This window comes from Tamandua tetradactyla, chromosome 15 (genome assembly GCF_023851605.1).
Source record: "Tamandua tetradactyla isolate mTamTet1 chromosome 15, mTamTet1.pri, whole genome shotgun sequence".
Taxonomy (NCBI): domain Eukaryota; kingdom Metazoa; phylum Chordata; class Mammalia; order Pilosa; family Myrmecophagidae; genus Tamandua; species Tamandua tetradactyla.
The window spans coordinates 54,801,032-54,819,589 of NC_135341.1; the positions used below are offsets into that span (position 1 = coordinate 54,801,032).

The following is an 18,558-nucleotide window of genomic DNA, read 5'->3' on the forward strand; positions in this document are numbered from 1 at the left end:
TACCAAATTGGGATTGTACAGACAATATATAGGTTTGCATTCTGTTTTTTTTTCACTTAATAATATATGTCTTCCCATTACATTGACTGCTTCAAACGATGATTTTTAAAGGCGATTATAATGATCTGTAAAATGGATGTACCATAAATTAAACATCCCTTAATACTAGACATTCCAGTAGCTCCTGGTTTTCAATGTAATAAATAATACCATGATTGAACATCCTCATACATAAATCTTTTGCCCATCTTTAATTATTTCAGGCTTTCTTTCTGGCTTCAATTTATTGAGGACTAACAATGTGCCAGGGATTATACTTCCTTTGGATTTTCTTTGTATCCCTCTAGAGGTATCTTTTGTGGACTCCTCATTCTCTACTCACCACCTCAGAGCTCTGACCTGGTCCCTTAATTTCCCTCACTGGACACTTTCACTTTTATCTAAATGTGGAATAATCCCAAATTATTTCTCAAACCCAGATCTCTCTATTAAGCTCCGGATTCCTTATGTACAGCTATAAAGAAATTTCAAATTCAGCAAGTCCCAAACTATACTCACATCCCTTAACCTCCCTAGACCCTCCCTTGCCCCTGTTCCTCTCCCTTACTTCCAACATCCTTTCAATCAAAAGTACTGTAAAACTCTGCCTTGCTAGTTTGTCCCAGATCCACTGAGTTCTCTCCACCTACACGTCCATTTCAGCTCTTGTCTTATCATGGATTGCTCCAACCACCTCCTAACTGTTTCCTCGGTCTCCAGGCTTTGTTACCCAGCCCATTTTCTACTGCAAACAGTGCTCTTTCTAATGTGTGAGTAGATCATGTTATTTATTCCCTGGTTTAAACTCTTTAATGGCTTTCCATTCCCCTCTGGATGCATTCCAACTTTCTTACCTGGGCTTATAAACACTTTCCTGCCTACCTCCAGTTGCATTGCTTGCCTGCTTCCCCCTTCTACGTTATACTTCAGTCATACTGAATTACCATTCCTCAAATAATGAGAGATACCCAGATATAAAAACACATTTTAAGTCATAATAGACAAAATCATTTGGCTCTGAGACACAGACAGTTACATCTAGGCATATGTTATATTTCACAGTAAAAATTTTTTTCTTAATTTTTTTATTATGATCATTCCGTTCTACATATATAATCATTAATTCATAATATCACATAGTTGCATATTCATCATCATGATCATTTCTTAGAACATTTGCCTCAATTCAGAAAAAGAAATAAAAAAGACAACAGAAAAAATTCCATACATACCATACCCCTTACCCCTCCCTTTCATTGATCACTAGCGTTTCAACCTAAATTTATTTTAACATTTGTTCACCCTATTATTTATTTTTATTCCATTCGTTTTACTCATCTGTTGATAAGGTAGATAAGAGGAGCATCAAACATAAGGTTTTCACAATCCCACAGTTACATTGTGAAAGCCTTATCATTATACAATCATCTTCAAGAAGCATGGTTACTGGAACACAGCTCTACATTTTCAGGAAGTTCCCTCCAGCCTCTCCATTACATCTTGACTAACAAGGTGATATCTATTTAATGCATAAGAATAACCTCCAGGATAACCTCTCGACTCTGTTTGGAATCTCTCAGCCATTGACACTTTATTTTGTCTCATTTCACTCTTACCCCTTTCAGTCAAGAAGGTTTTCTCAGTCCCTTGATGCTGAGTCTCAGCTCATTCTAGGATTTCTATCCCATGTTGCCAGGAAGGTCCACACCCCTGGGAGTCATGTCCCATGTAGACGGGGGTGGAAGGCAGTGAGTTTGCTTGTTGTGTTGTCTGGAGAGAGAGGCCACATCTGAGCAACAAAAGAGGTTCTCTTGGGGGTGACTCTTAGGCCTAATTTCAAGTAGGCTTGACCTATCCCCTGTGGGGTTAAGTTTCATATGAACAAACCCCAAGACTGGGGGCTCAGCCTATAGCTTTGGTTGTCCACACTGCTTGTGAGAATATCAAGAATTCAACTTGGGGAAGTTGAGTTTTCCCCCGTTCTCACCATTCCCCAAAGGGGACTTTGCAAATACTTTTCCACTCACTGTACAAATCACTGTGGGATTCATCAGAGCATCACCTGGACAAACCAACAAAATCTGATGTCCTACCCAAAGTTCCATGTACTTATTGTGTTCAACCATCTACATAAGTTATATTAGGAGATGCACTAGTCAAAATAAAAATTTGTACCAAATAAACATTTTTTGCTTTAGTCTCACACATTAAGTTGAAATTTTTAAATATTAGTTACCATCTATTTTCAGCACACTGCAATAATGACATTCTTTTGTTCTTCCTCATGCAAAAACATTTTTAAAATTTGTACATTTAGTCACTATCATTATACACTCTAGGCATTCCTAGATTATACCATCTCAATCTTTATCGTCTATCTTTCTTTGTGATTTCATTTATGCCCCAGCCCTCCTCCCTCTACCATTCTCACATGCAGCTTCTTTCAGTGTTTTAACATAACTGCATTACAGTTAGGTAATATTGTGCTGTCCATTTCTGAGTTTTTATATTCAGTCCTGTTGCACAATCTGTATCTCTTCAGCTCCAATTACTCAATATCTTACCCTATTTCTATTTCCTGATGGTCTCTGTTACCAACGAAATATTCCAAGAAGTGTCTATTCAAGTCTTTTGCCCATTTTGTAATTGGGTTGTCTGTCTTTTTGTTGTTGAGTTGAACAATCTCTTTATATATTCTGGATATTAGACCTTTATCTGATATATCATTTCCAAATATTGTCTCCCATTGTGTAGGCTGTGTTTTTACTTTCTTGACGAAGTTCTTTGATGCACAAAAGTGTTCAATTTTGAGGAGTTCCCATTTATTTATTTATTTATTTATTTATTTATTTATTTATTCAGTGCTTGTGCTTTGGGTGTAAGGTCTAGGAAACTGCCTCCTATTATAAGATTTATAAGCTATTTCCCTACATTTTCTTCTGTTTTATGGTCTTAGATCTAATGTTTAGGTCTTTTTTCCATTTCGAGTTAATTTTTGTACAGGGTGTGAGATATGGATCCTCTTTCATTCTTTTCCATATGGATATCCAGTTCTCTAGGCACCATTTATTGAAGAAACTGTTCTGTCCCATGTGAGTTGGCTTGACTGCCTTATGAAAGATCAGATGTCCATAGAGGAGAGGGTCTATTTCTGAACACTGTTTTCTATTCCAGTGGTCAGTATATCTATCTTTATGCCAGTACCATGCTGTTTGGACCACTGTAGCTTCATAATAAGCTTTAAAGTCAGGCAGCATGAAACCTCCAACTTCATTTTTTTTCCTAAAGATACTTTTAGCTATTCGGGGCACCCTGGCCTTCCAGATAAATTTGGTTATTGGTTTTACTATTTCTGAAAAGTAAGTTTTTTGGATTTTAATTGGTATTGCATTGAATCTGTAAATCAATTTAGGTAGAATTGACATCTTAACTATATTTAGTCTTCCAATCCATGAACACAGTACGCTCTTCCATTTATTTAGATCTTCTATGATTTCTTTTAACAATTTCTTATAGTTTTCTTTGCATAGGTCTTCTGTCCCTTTAAATTTATTCCTAAATATTTTATTCTTTTGGTTGCAATTGTAAATGGAATCTTTTCTTGATTTCCCACTCAGATTGTTCATTACTAGTGTATAGAAACATTACAGATTTTTGGGTGTTGATCTTGCAACCTGCCACTTTACTGTACTCATTTATTAGCTCTAGTAGTTTTGCTGTGGATTTTTCAGGGTTTTCGACATATAGTATCATGTCAGCTGCAAACAGTGAGAGTTTTACTTCTTCCTTTCCTATTTTAATGCCTTGTATTTCTTTTTCTTGTCTAATTGCTCTGACTAGAACTTCCAACACAATGTTGAATAAAAGTGGTGATAGTGGACATCCTTGTCTTGTTACTGACCTTAGGGGGAAAGTTTTCAGTTTTTCCCCATTGAAGATGATGCTAGCTGTGGGTTTTTCATATGTTCCCTTTATCATTTTGAGGAAGTTCCTTCTATTCCTATACTCTGAAGTGTTTTCAACAGGAAAGGATGTTGACTTTTGTCAAATGCCTTTTCTGCATCAATTGAGATAATCATGTAGTTTTTCTGCTTTGATTTGTTGATATGGTGTATTACATTAATTGATTTTCTTATGTTGAACCAACCTTGCAACATAAGGATGGTTCCTACTGGGGATGAATCCTACTTGGTCATGGTGTATAATTCTTTTAATGCACTGATGGATTCTATTTGCTAGAATTTTGTTGAGGATTTTTGCTTCTATATTTGTTAGAGAGATTGGTCTGTAGTTTTCTTTTTTTGTAATATCTTTGTCTGGCTTTGGTATGAGGGTGATGTTGGCTTCGTAGAATGAGTTAGGTAGCTTTCCCTCCTCTTCAATTTTTTTGAAGAGTTTGAGCAAGATTAGTACTAATTCTTTCTGGAATGTTTGGTAGACTTCACATGTGAAGCCATCTGGTCCTGGACTTTTCTTTTGGGGGAGCTTCTTAGTGACTGATTCAATTTCTTTACTTGTGATTGGTTTGTTGAGGTCATCTATTTCTTCTTGAGTCAATATTGGTTGTTCATGCCTTTCTAGAAAGTTGTCCATTTCATCTACATTGTCGAATTTATTAGCATAAAGTTGTTCATAGTATCCTCTCATTACTTCCTGTATTTCTGTGGGGTCAGTGGTTTTGTCATGTCTCCACTTCTGTTTCTGATTTTATTTATTTGCATCCTCTCTCTTCTTTTTGTCAACCTCGCTAAGGTCCATCAATCTTATTGATTGTCTCATAGAACCAACTTCTGGTTTTGTTGATTTTCTCAATTGTTTTCATGTTCTCAATTTCATTTATTTCTGCTCTAATCTTTGTTATTTCTTTCCTTTTGCTTTTTTTGGGGTTAGTTTACTGTTCTTTCTCTAGTTCTTCAACTGTCCAAGTGGACAGTTAATTCCCCGATTTTTGCCCTTTCTTCTTTTTTGATATAGGCATTTAGGGCAATAAATTTCCCTCTTAGCAGTGCCTTTGCTGCATCCCATAAATTTTGATATGTTGTGTTTTCATTTTCATTTGTCTCAAGATATTTACTGATTTCTCTTGTAGTTTCTTCCTTGACCCACTCACTGGTTGTTAAGAGTGCATTGTTGACCCTCCACATATTTGTGAATTTTCTGGCTCTCTGCCTATTATTGATTTCCAGCTTCATTCCTTTATGATCTATAAAAGTGTTTTGTATGATTTCAATCTTTTTATATTTATAGAGACTTGCTTTGTGACCCAGCATATGGTCTGTCCTTGAGAATGATCCACAAGCACTTGAGAAAAAGGTGTATCCTACTTTTTGTGGGATGTAATGTTCTATAAATGTCTGTTAAGTCTAGCTCATTTATTGTATTATTCAAATTCTCTGTTTCTTTATTGATCCTCTGTCTAGATGTTCTGTCCATTGATGAGAGTGGGGAATTGAAATCTAGAACTATTATGGTAGAAGTATCTATTTCTCTTTTCAGTGTTTGCCTCATGTATTTTGGTGCATTCTGGTTCAATGCAATAAATATTTATGATTGTTAGGTTTTCTTGTTGAATTCTTCCTTTTATTAATACGTAGTGTCCTTCTTTGTCTCTTTTATCTGTTTTACATTTGAAATCTAATTTGTTGGATATTAGTATAGCTACTCCTGCTCTTTTCTGATTCTTATCTGCGTGCAATAACTTTTCCCAACCTTTCATTTTCAACCTATATTTATCCTTGTGTCTAAGATGTGTTTCCTGTAGACAGCATATAGATGGGTCCTGTTTTTTAATCCATTCTTCCAGTCTGTGTCTTTTGATTGGGGAGTTTAATCCATTAACATTTAGTGTTATTACTGTACGTGTAGTACTTTCTTCTACCATTTTGCCTTTTGGATTTTATATGTCATGTCTAATTTTTCTTCTTTTTACCTTTACTGATAGTCTTCATTTCTACACTGTTCTCCACACCTCTCTCTCCTATCTTTTCATATCTGCCTCTAGTGCTCCCTTTAGTATTTCTTGCAGAGCCAGTCTCTTGGTCACAAATTCTCTCAGTGATTTTTTGTCTGATAATGTTTTAATTTCTCCCTCATTTTTGAAGGATAATTTTGCTAGATATAGAATTCTTGGTTGGCAGTTTTTCTCTTTTAGTGATTTAAATATATCATCACTGTCTTCTCGCTTCCATGGTTTCTTCTGAGAAATCTGTGCATAGTCTTCTTGGGCTTCCCTTGTATGTGATGAATTGCTTTTCTCTTGCTGCTTTCAAGATTTTCTCTTTCTCTTTGACATCTGACATTCTGATTAGTAAGTGTCTTGGAGTACATCTATTTGGATCTATTCTGTGTTGGGTATGCTGCATTTCTTGGATCTGTAATTTTAAGTCTTTCATAAGAGTTGGGAAATTTTCAGTGATAATTTCCTTCATTAGTTTTTCTCCTCCTTTTCACTTCTCTTCTCCTTCTGGGACACTCACAACACGTATACTCATGCACTTCATGTTGTCATACAATTCCCTGAGTCCCTGCTCATATTTTTCCATTCTTTTCCCTATATTTTCTTTTGCATCTCGAATTTCAGATGTTCCGTCCTCCAGTTCACTAATCCTATCTTCTGCCTCTTGAAATCTACCATTGTAGGTTTCCATTGTTTTTTTCATCTCTTCTACTGCGCCTTTCATTCCCATAAGTTCTGTGATTTGTTTTTTCAGACTTTCAATTTCTTCTTTTTGTTCATTCCTTGCCTTCTTTATATACTCCTTCAATTCATTGATTTGATTTTTGATGAGGTTTTCCATGTCTGTTCAAACATTTTGAATTGTTTCAACTCCTGTATGTCATTTGAATTGTTGGTTTGTTCCTTTGACTGGACCATATCTTCAGTTTTCCTAATGTGATTCGTTATTTCTTTTTGCTGGTGTCTAGGCATTTAATTACCTTAATTAGTTTATTCTGGAGTTTGTTTTTACTTCTTTTACCTAGGATTTTCTTGCTGGAAGACTTTGTTGTCTATCTGTTCTTTGACATTCAGTTCAGCTTATTCTGGACCATAGCTTAGTTTTGTTTAACAGAGCAGAATTTTTCAGTTCTTGTTTTCTTGTTTCTTACCCTGCCCATGTGGTGCCTTTTTCCCCCCACACTTAGGAGGGTCTGCTTAGGTATTATAGGCCCCAGCCAGATTTTACCAGACCAAACTGGCCTCCTGTCAGGAGGAAAGAGTCACCAGCGTAAGTTTTCCCTGAGGGTGAGACCCAACAGGTTGAAAGACTTTCCTGTGACGTCTCTGGACTCTGTTTTTCCTATCCTGCCCAGTATGTGGCACTTGTCTGCCTGTGGGTCCCACTAGCATAAGGTGATGCGATACCTTTAACTTTTGCAGACTCTCCCTGCTGGGGGTGCGGTAGAGACAGAGGAGAGGTTGTAGGCTGGTTTTAATGGCTTCAAATTTCCAAACCTTGGGGTCTGAATTCCTTGAGGAAGGGATTCCACCTGAGCTGGGCCCCACCACTCCCCTGGGGAAGGCACAGGCTCCAGACAAGCTCTCCAACAAGCTTGTTTCTGCCTATGCCTGGGGCAGTTGCAGCCTGAGAAGCCTTGCCACTGTATCCAAAGGCATTCCAGCCTTTGTAGAAACACAGCCACAAAAAAAAAAAGAAAGAAAGAGAAAAATCCTTCTCAGAGCAGGACTCCCATTCCTCAGGTTTGCCAATCAAGAGCATAAGTTGGTATGTTGCTTTGTGTCCCTTCAGATCCTATGTGCCCCTCCTTTCCTTCAGGGCCCAGACCCTTTCGAGTATTATGTGCTATCCAATCCAAAAAAACTGTTTCTGTTTTTCTTTTTTCTTTTTCCATCAGCCCTGCCCTTTTGGCGCCAGGGCAAAAATCAGCCACCTCCACTTTGACCACGTTCAGCTGAGCTGGGAGCCTATTTTTAGTAGTCAGAATTTGTGAATTAATTCCACAAGTGAAGCTTAGTTGTGCTCAGCCCCTGCTGCTGGTAAAGTCTCTTTCCTTTCCCCTCTAGGAAGCAGCCTGTGGGGGAGGGGCATCGGCCACCACAGCTTGGGGAACTCATGGTTCTGGGGGTACTCACAGCCGGTCCAGCTGGTCCAGACTGGGGTACACTGTGTGTCCGGTCACTGACGTGGCCCCAGAAGTTGTTCTGTACTGTTCCTGGCTATTTAGTAGCTGTTCTGGAGGACAAACTAAATCCCACACCTCACTAAGCCGCCATCTTGGCACTCTCTCCTCACAGTAAAAAAAATTTTAATAACAATAAAATAAACATAAATAAATAAATAAAAAGAAAAATATTACTTTTAACTATAGTCCATAGTTTGCGATAACTATGTTTTTTCCATATTTTCCTCTATTCATTTTTTTTTTAACATTTGTAGTGGTTCATGGAAGAATTTATTTACATACATGGCTTTAAACTACCACTTTCAATTAAATTCACCTACAATACATTACTATCTCTTATAATCCCAAGAACGACCTACCATCACCTCTATCCATTCCCAAACATTCAGGTTCAACCTTTTTAACAATTCTGTACATTTTAGGTAACCGCTACCCCTTCTCTAGCTTACGTCTATCTTTAGGTGCTGTATTAGTTAGGGTTCTCTAGAGAAACAGAATCAACAGGGAACACTTGCAAATATAAAATTTATGAAAGTGTCTCACGTGACCGTAGAAACGCAGAGTCCAAAATCCACAGGGCAGGCTCCGAAGCCGATGACTCCAATGGATGGCCTGGATGAACTCCACAGGAGAGGCTCACCAGCCAAAGCAGGAATGCAACCTGTCTCCTCTGAGTCCTCCTTAAAAGGCTTCCCATGATTGGATTTAGCATCACTAATTGCAGAAGACACTCCCCTTTGGCTGATTACAAATGGAATCAGCTGTGGATGTAGCTGACGTGATCATGACCTAATCCTATGAAATGTCCTCATTGCAACAGACAGGCCAGCGCTTGCCCAATCAGATGAACAGGTACCACAACTTGGCCAAGTTGACACCTGTCCCTAACCATGACAGGTGCCCTGTATTCTATGTTTTCCCCATGCATATCTTTATTTTGTTACTCATCTAACCATAGACTGGATAAAGGAAGTATCAGACACAAGGTTTTTGCAATCATACAATCATAGGATAAAAGCTACATAGCTATACAGTCATTATCAAAATTCAAAGTTAAACGGGTTGCAGTTCAACAATTTCAGGTATTTTCTTCTCACAGTTCCAACAAACTGGAAACCAAAAAGAAAACATCCATACGTTGATTCAGTAGTAATAATCTTGTCAGATCCTAACCTCTATGTCACAACTCCTCTCTCTCATTTGATCAGTCTCTCAATCTTCAAAGGTCTTTGGGCAATGACCATTCTAACTTCTTCATGCTGAACAGGGGTGTTGACAATAAGGGGTACAGGAATGCAACTAGGTAATGTTATTGGAGACTGGTATCTCTGGGTTTCAGGACTTACCTGGGATAGGAACAATCTGGAGATTTTAAGTTTCTGAAAAAATAAACATAATAAGTAAAACTTTTATAGAGTCTTAGATAGAGCCCAGGGTATTCTTTAGGGTTTTCAGGAATATATTTGGTTGGAGGTTGGCATACCATGGCAGTTTGCAATATCTGGCTGAAGCTTATATAAAAGTCACCTCCAGAATGATCTCTCAGCTCTATTTGAAATCTCATACCCACTGAAACCTTATTTCAATTCATTTCTTTAACCTCTTTTGGTCAAGAAAGCATTATCAATCCCACATTGCCAGGGCCAGGCTCATTCCTGAAAGTCGTGTCCCACATTTGCCAGGGAGACTTACACCACTGGGAGTCATGTCCATGTAGGTGGGAGTTTCTATAGAATTTCAAAGGTCATGGTGGAAGTTTTATAACTACTCAAAAGCATCAACTCTTATTTGTGTAAACAGTAATTATCAGAAACTCTGGCAAGTATGGGAGCCTTCTTTAATTGAAAAACAAATAATTGTTTATTAATAGACATTTGTTTGGTTGGCAAGATGTTGTATAAAATCTTCTTTCCTTGGAAGGGAAAATGATAGAAATTGTTCTTGGTGTTGAAACTGTTGAGCCCGGCTCTAAGGTCTGAACAGTCCACAAACCACAACTCCTACCTGCAGAATAATTGAGAAATAGCAGTAAAGACTGCCCAAATGTAAGTTTCCTTGGAGACAAGAGGACAGTCTTAGTTACAGAGCCAGCTGTTTTCCATAGCTCCCTGGTGAGGCTTAAGATTGGGAAGGTTGGTGAAAGAAACTAATTCAAGTTGCACCTGGATGTGAGTGGTGTTTTTGGCATGCTGTGGATTGTGTTAACACCTAGAACTGTTGTCCCGGAGCTCCTGAAAACACACCAGCCAAGAAGCAGTGCGTTTCCTGTCTTGAACGTCTGTGGGAAATCCCAAAACATATGGTCCATATATCCAGACTCTAAGGAGCATTATTGTGGTTTTCCCGAGCCACAGTCTAGCCCATGTCATTTTGGAAATTAACTCAGAGAGAAGATCCCGAGTGTGGTGGGTGTGAATTGGCCTGAAGTTCTCCTTTATCCACACACAAAGCAATTACCCTATCCTCCTGGATTTTCCTTCAAGGAATTGGTGTGGTGCTCTGCAGATTGATCTATAGGAGACTGAAAGTATTTGCAGGACTTGAGCTTGGAAAATGAGTGTGTTATGAAGAGCTTCCTTCAAGATCATAGCAGGAGGAGAAAGACTGATGCATCTAGCATGGGCAGCCGAGGTGATGGAGAGGAAGGCTGAACCTTTTGCCCCTGAGATACCAGCTGGATTTCAGTCCAGCCAGATGGACTGAGGCTGATGACTTTGGTCCATGCTTTGCAGCATGCCCTACTCAGACTGAGAGAACTCAAGGATGATGTCCCCCTGCTCAATGGGTACTCCTGGATGTGTGGCAACTTTCAGGACAGCTGCTTGTCCCTGCTCAGTCTCCTGGGCTTGACAGTCAAGACAGTTGTGGTTAAAATGTGGTGCATGTGCCGTCTTCCTGATGGAGAGGAAGGCTGAACCTTTTGCCCCTGAGATATCAGCTGGAAAAATCCACACCATTTTTCATTCCAAATCTCAGTTGTTAAAGAATGGGCCAAGCAGTGGCTGTCTTTGAGAAAGTACTACCAAAACTACAAGCTGTCATACCAATCAGGGTGTTTTAAAGCATGAACTGTATTTTCTGTTTTCATCTTTTCTCAGCCTATCATCTTTTAAGCAGTGTACTTCTTATGTAATTTAACTATATAAGAACTAAAGGAAAATGATATATAACATTAGAAAAAAGAAATTTTTATTAAAAATTATTTTCTTTTTAAAAAACTAAATAGTACACATCCCTTTGATACCTAGTCCTACTTCTAGCAGTTTATCCTGAAGAAATAAGATATGTGCAAAGATTCATATATGAGATGTTCACTGCAGAATTGTTTGCAAAAGTGAAGAACTGTAATCAATATAAATGTCTCTCTAGTGATAAAATAATGTGTGCTACAATACCACCTTTAAAACAATTGAGAGATTGTAGTACTAGTGTGGAAAGAGCTCTCAGATGTTTAAAAAAGGCAGAGTACTCAGTAATACATAGGATATAAACCCACAAATGGAATCTAACATAGATACTTTAAAAAACTATATGTGTGTGTATGTGCTTCACACACACGTCTGTATTTATGTGTATGTACCAAACTCTTAACTGCATTTACCATTGGGGTTGAGATTGGGGAGGGGAGAGACACTCTTTGCCGTCCCCTATACTTCTGCAGAGAGTATTTTAAATATAGACAAAGAGCAACTATTCAGTTATCTAAAAAAGACAAAGAGTGGCTTATTGCTAGGCATAAATCTCTGTGACTTCCTTTCACCTAGTGTTGCCTGGAAACTTTAAATGCCAAGTTGTAGCAGTTCTTTTATTCATTTAACAAGTATTAGTATTTTTTCCAAGTTCCTCATCTGGGCCAGGTGTACTGCCCCAGGCATACCGGGAATGCCACAGAGGACAAGAAACAACCGTTCTCAGAGGCCCACAGTCCCCTCAACAGCAAGCAGTCACCCGGTGATTGCAATTCGGGGCATAGGCAGCCCCCACAGAGGGGAGAGTTGTTTTAAAGTTTGTTTAAGCTTGTTTTCTCACAGGGTGAAAAAGTTCTGCATGGTTTGGGAAACCTGACTGTGCTTCCTTCTCCTCAGACAAGCCATGTGGAGACCCGCCTTCATTTCCCCACACCATCCTGCAGGGACGCACTGGCTTGGAAATGGGGGATGAGCTGCTGTACGTGTGTGCCCCAGGCCATGTCACCGGCCGTCATGAGACCGCCTTCACCCTGCTGTGTAACAGCTGCGGGGAGTGGTACGGCCTGGCACAGGCGTGCGGGAAAGGTAAGCTGCCGGGGGTTTCTGGGCCAATGCATGCCCACACACTGCCACAGAGCAGCCCCGCTGTTGCTGGCTGCGTGTGATGGGTTCACAAAGTTTCCTTTGAGAATAGGCTTTCAGACCTTTCCCCTGAGTCCTGGACCTGGCACCATCTGCACTTGGGTATTCCGAGGCAGCATGTCGAACGTCGTGTATCCACAGCTGAGCTCTTCATCTTCCATACTGTAGGTAAAGGGTTAGCAAAACCCACTCTTCTTCAATAGGGAAAACTTCGACCTCAGGTTAACTTCCTAGCTCTGTCTTCCTGGAAACCTCATAAGGGTATGTGGCGATACCTGGAAACATTGTTTTGGGGAAAATGACCCCTGAATGGTACACTGGGCTGGGAGGATCATAATAAATTCTAAATACCTGATAGGAAGTCCAGCATTGGGATTCTTGTGACTGGGCACGACTCTCTGTGGGGGACCCTGGAAGCTGGGTTTTGAGGGTGAGGAGATTGGAGAGGGGAAGAGACTTGCCTGCTGCTGCCTTGTTGCCTGGCTGTCTTTCAGGGGCTGTGTCTTCTGAGTACCTGGTATGGCCTGTGGCAGTTATGTCAGTCTAGAGTATTTAGTTGAGATTGAAGTCTCCTGGTGGTTGAGCTTCCAAAACCTGATCTGAGGTCCCCCACGGCCCCTATTCCATCAGCATTGTATTCTCTGCGGATCTCAGGGTTCTGCAGGCCCCCTCTACCCAGCCTCTGGGTATTCTACCAACTGCAGAACCCCCTGTTTCCAGCCACAGCTAGGACCTCCCCCCCACACCCCCCAGGACAAAGCACCCAGCAGGGCTCTCGGGCAGCCCCGCTCCCACCTGGGCCTACAACTCCTGTACCTCCAACCCCATGCCTGACCCTGAATTGTTCTTGGCCTCACAGGGCTCCTTTCAGCCCAAGGCCCCTTTGGGGGCTTCTCCTTCACATACCATGACATCTGGGTACCAAGCAGAGGCTGGCTCTATGGACATGAGTGACTCCACGATCTTACTGAATTTATAAGAGAGTCTGTCCCAGAAATGTCCTGCAGATCCCATGGGGGGACGGTGAGGAGACCCAAGGCAGTGTCCTGTCTGCAGGATTCATCCACATTGCTGCTTGAAGCTGTGAATTGTTGACTTCTCTGCTATTTGTACTATCCACAGTGTGAAAACACCACCATATATTTATCCCATCTGTAGTCGGCGAGCATTTGTGTTTGTTTTCATTTTGTACTTATTGCATATTACGTCGCTATGATTGTTATCCACATCATTTGGTTCGCAGGCGAACTCAGTTCTCTTGGCTCCTAGGAATGGAATGGCTTTCCGTGGAGTGTATGTATGTTCAGTTAGTGGATAATGCCAAAAAGTTTTCTGAAGTATTTTGACCAGTTAACTCTCCCACCAGCTGTGTCTGAGAGCTCCTGTTGTTTAATATCCTTACTGACCTTTAGGTTTGTGAGACTTTTTCATTTTTACTAATTCAGTGATTCTAGTTTTGTTATAGCTGTGATGTTCATTTCTCGAATGATATTAAGGTTAAACACAGCACGTGTTATCAGGCGTTAAAATGTCCTCATATAAAGTGTCTGTTGAGGTTTTTTGCTCATTTTCCTAATTGATTTGAATTTATTCCTTTACAGATTTTATGATTTTTTTTTTCATGAAACTTCCTTAGTTAATGTGTTGCAAATATTTTTTTCCCATTCTATGGCTTTTTTTCCTTTCAGACTGTCTCTCTTTTTTTGCATAGGCACACACCGGGAATCGAACCTGGGTCTCTGGCGTGGCAGCTGAGACCTTTACCTGCTGAGCCACCGTGGCCCACCCCAGACTGTCTTTTTTTTTTTTTTTTTTTTTTTTTTTTTTTTTTTTAAAGGAAAGACAGAGAGAAGGAAGGAAGGAAGAAAGGGAAACATTTTTAAACATTTTCTTGTTTTATTGTATTCTGTTTCTCCGTTTTTGTTACATGGGCTGGGGCCGGGAATCGAACCGAGGTCCTCCGGCATAGCAGGCAAGCACTTTGCCCGCTGAGCCACCGCGGCCCGCCACCCCAGACTGTCTTTTAACAAACAGCTTTTTTGTTGTTGTTTATTTTATTACTTCTTGAACTCTAAAATCTAAAAAGTTTTTCCAGCCATTGGCAGGCTGATACTTTACTAAAACATAAAAAATAAAATTAAAAACACAAAGTGTTCCGTCCTTCCCTACCCCAAGTTTGTGAAGATAGTGTTTAGTGTTTTATTATCTTCTAAAAGCTCTATCATTTTACTTTTCACATTTAGGCATTTAATACACATAATTGTTGTGTGTGGTGCTGTAGGGGTTCAATTTCATTTTTTCTTCTTTATGAGTATCCAGTTGTCCACTGACCATCAGTTGGAAAGATTTTCCCTTCCCCAGCACTCCATAGTACCACCTCTGTCATATAACAGAAGTCCACTAATTTTGGTGTATTTCAGGACTCTACATTCTGTGTCACTGGTGTCTGTCTCTATTTATTGGCCAATCACATGCTAACAGTTACTGTAGAACTAAAACAAGTCCAGATATCTGGTGAAGCGATATCTTCATACCTTGTTCTTTTTCAGAAATCAAGGTAGGGTTCTTGTTATATTTTTTCTCTTCTTGGCCCTTTGCATTTCTATAAAATATTAAAATGAGCTCTCAAGTTCCCTCATGAAATCCTTTGGAATTTCCATTCGGGTTGCAGTAAACATATAAATGGTTTGGCAGAAAATTGGCATCTTTACAAACTGAACCTTCCAATTTGTGAATATGACTTATTTCTTCATTCATTCAGTTTTTTAAAAAATTTCTCTGTGAAGTACTATTCATTGCCACAGAGGTCTTGCGTATGTGTCTGTAGCTTTATTTCTAATACTTCATGTTTATTATTGTTTGACATTTTAAATGGCATTTTAAATTTCATTTTATCTGCTTTCTTTTCTATATAGGATTCAATTGATAAATTTATTTGGATCTAGGAACATAGTGCAATTCTTTCAATTCTAATAACATATCTGGAAATTTTTTAGACTTTGCAATTTGAAGGTTAATTAAGTTCATGGTCCCCGTGTACAAAATATTAGTATCTTGTCACTCTATGTGTGTGTACATGTATATGTATACAATGCAGTGTATATAATGGTGGTAAATGGAGTGACAGTTTTCTAAGGTCCATTAATTATCCTAGATATGGATAAATACTAAGAATAAATTAGATTTTGACAAGACAAAGATATATGTTCTACTTTTTAAAACCCTACACTCTAACAGAGAGGAAAAAATGGAATCAGAAAAATAGACTCTAAAAGGGGTCAGAAAAGAGAGAAAAATAAACACATTAGGCAGGACATATTAAAAGTACAAAAGAAGATGGTAGACATAAAACCCAATGTGCCAAAAATTACTTGTGGACTACTTGACCCTATTAAAAGACAAGATTGCCGGGCAAGCTAAGAAAAGAATCGTATTCTGTCCTCATAAGTGTATAAAACCCTATAATATGCCATGTATAAGAGACATATTTATGCATAAGGATGCCGAAAAATTGAAAGCAGAAAGTTGGAAGAAGTTAATTTGTAAACATTAAAAAAAATAGTGTAGTTATATTACTATCTGATAAAACAGACTTTAAGATTAAAAAAAAAACACAAGCAGTGGTAAAGAGGGTCATGACAAAATGATAGTTTCAATTTACTAGGAAAGTATAAGAATTCTTTTCACTTAATAGAAAACTGGATATTTATAAAGAAGAAACAATGAAATTGGACATGTACCTCACATCATATGCAACAATCAGGTGTATTAATTTCAAATGTATGAATGTTTTTCCTTATAATAAGTGCGTTTGATATTCTGCTTAAGAAGTTTTTCCTACCCCAAGTTCATGAATATATATTCTTCCATACTTCCTTTAAAAGGAAGTATTGTTTAGGGGTGGGAGGAAAGAAAAATCATACCACCACTGGAAACTTAGATTGACCATCATCAGCATGCTGCCCAAATTTAAGGAAAATTTACCCTGAGTATACACTTAAAGGAACTGAGACCCAGGATAAATGAATACTAACTGGAAAACTGGACGCAACATACTGCTTTTTGAACATTGCGATATATAATAATATGCTACATTCTGTGCAGTAGGCCTACAAGTAAAATGCTGTAGCAGAAGCAAAGTCAAAAAGAATGCTGATGCCCTGATCATAGCACTTGCTAAGAATTATAAATTTTTTTGTATTCCACTGGTTCTAAGAATTAAAGGACAGAGTTACGACATACCCTAGATGTTACTGGAGTAGAAATTCATAAGGAGAGGACAGCTTGAAGTGAAAAAATATGTATCTGAGATAAAAAGGAAATCAATAAGAAAATGAAGAAAGTCACTTTGGAAGCAGTAAAATGAGATCAGTAATGTGCACGGAAACTCCAGAAACTATCTCAAGTGCAAATGAAAAGACGAAGAAATGGGAAAGATGAGCATATGGAAGGCAGAAAACTGAGATCACCCCTAAGCATTATAGCTGCCTCCAGGGAGGGGACTACAACACATATGAAAAGCATTAAAAAAACAAAAAAGGATTAAACATAATTGGGTGGGGGAGGAGATTTCCTGAGATTAGATGGAAAAAGCTCTTTGCATTCCAGATAAAAGCAATTCTAGTTACATTTACTGAAATGTTACCACTGCTTTAGACTCAGTAGTCATCACACACTATATAAAGATAAATAGAGAGAAAATTAAACCATCTTACTACTGACTAGTGATTAACTCTAACAAGTTGAACGACAGTTTCTTACTTCATCTTTATTAATATTCTAAAACAAGTATGACTTAATAAATAAGTTGTTTCTAAAGATTGAAAAATTACTCATAATCTTAATTCCTTAACATGATAGTTGTCTTCATTTATCTTTTTCTTTATTTTTCCAGCCACTAAAGTCTGAGAATTGATTCAGTTTCTCTGGAAATAAATCATAAACATATAAAAATAACATTAGAAGATTTTCTTGCTGCTCCCTGCCCCCTGCCTTGTGTTTTCTGAAATACTTGTTCTTCTGAAAATTTAGTCATATTCATTTGGTGTAAATCCATACTTTGTGCTGAAAAGTATATTCTGTGCTGAGTAACTATAATGCTTCTTAAATTGTTTCTGAACCACCACGAAGCAACACAACTGAAAAGAAAAAAAGTTTAATTTAAAAAAAGGATGTATTGACTTGCCTTTCACATTCTAGATATGTAATCCACCGGAATTGCTTTTTTTTATATTATGTGAGGTAGGGATCCAATTTCAATTTCATTCTTTCCCTTGCATATGGATGCCGGTTGTCTCAGCATGATTTGTTGAAAAATCACCCCTATTCAGCGTAAACGTGAGTGTTATAAATAACGTGTCTCTATCCATAGGTCTGTTTCTAGACTAATTATTCTGTTCTATTGTTATTTTGTCTATGCTTGTTCACAATACCTCTTAATTATTAGAGCATTGGGATAATAATTTATACTTGGTAGGGTAAGTTTTCTACTTAATTATTCTTCAGGAGTGCCTCCTTGGCGTTTGTTGGTTTTTTTCAGTTCCGTATAAAATTGAGAGCTAGTTTATCAAGTTACAGATGTACACACACTCACACGTTGTAATTTTAATTGGGATTGATTTGAATCTATACTTCTTATCTCGGGAGTACTGACAATTCCAAGTGATGGCAATGACAAGAACCATCAGAAACTTTCTATACATTGTTGTGGGAAGGTAAATCTGGAAAATAGTTTGGCATTATCTAGTAAAGTTGAGGTTTTGCATAATAGATTGACCAGCAGTTTTACTCCCAGAAATATACATCTGATAAAATGTGTGCTTATATACATCAGGATGTGTATTCAAGAATGTTTATAGTGGCCTTGTTTTGTAATTACCCTAAATTGAACCCCAAAGCCAAAAAAAAGAGTGGATGAATAAATTGTGATATATTAATTCACTAGGAAATGAATTCTTTGCATACAACAAAAAAGTGAATAGACTGTATTAAACCCAACAGTATGACTATATTGCATGAAAAAAGCAGACACAAGAAGACATGCTGT

At 38.3% G+C, this 18,558-nt stretch overlaps 1 protein-coding gene across 1 annotated transcript in view; it reads left to right on the forward strand.

Annotated features, from left to right (window-relative positions):
• Positions 1-18,558, forward strand: part of SUSD5 (sushi domain containing 5) — an 89,484-nt gene that overhangs the window by 40,728 nt on the left and 30,198 nt on the right. Inside the window, exon 4 of the mRNA XM_077130400.1 lies at positions 12,267-12,455. Within this exon, the coding sequence (XP_076986515.1) occupies positions 12,267-12,455 (189 nt within the window). The remainder of the gene's footprint in view (positions 1-12,266; positions 12,456-18,558) is intronic.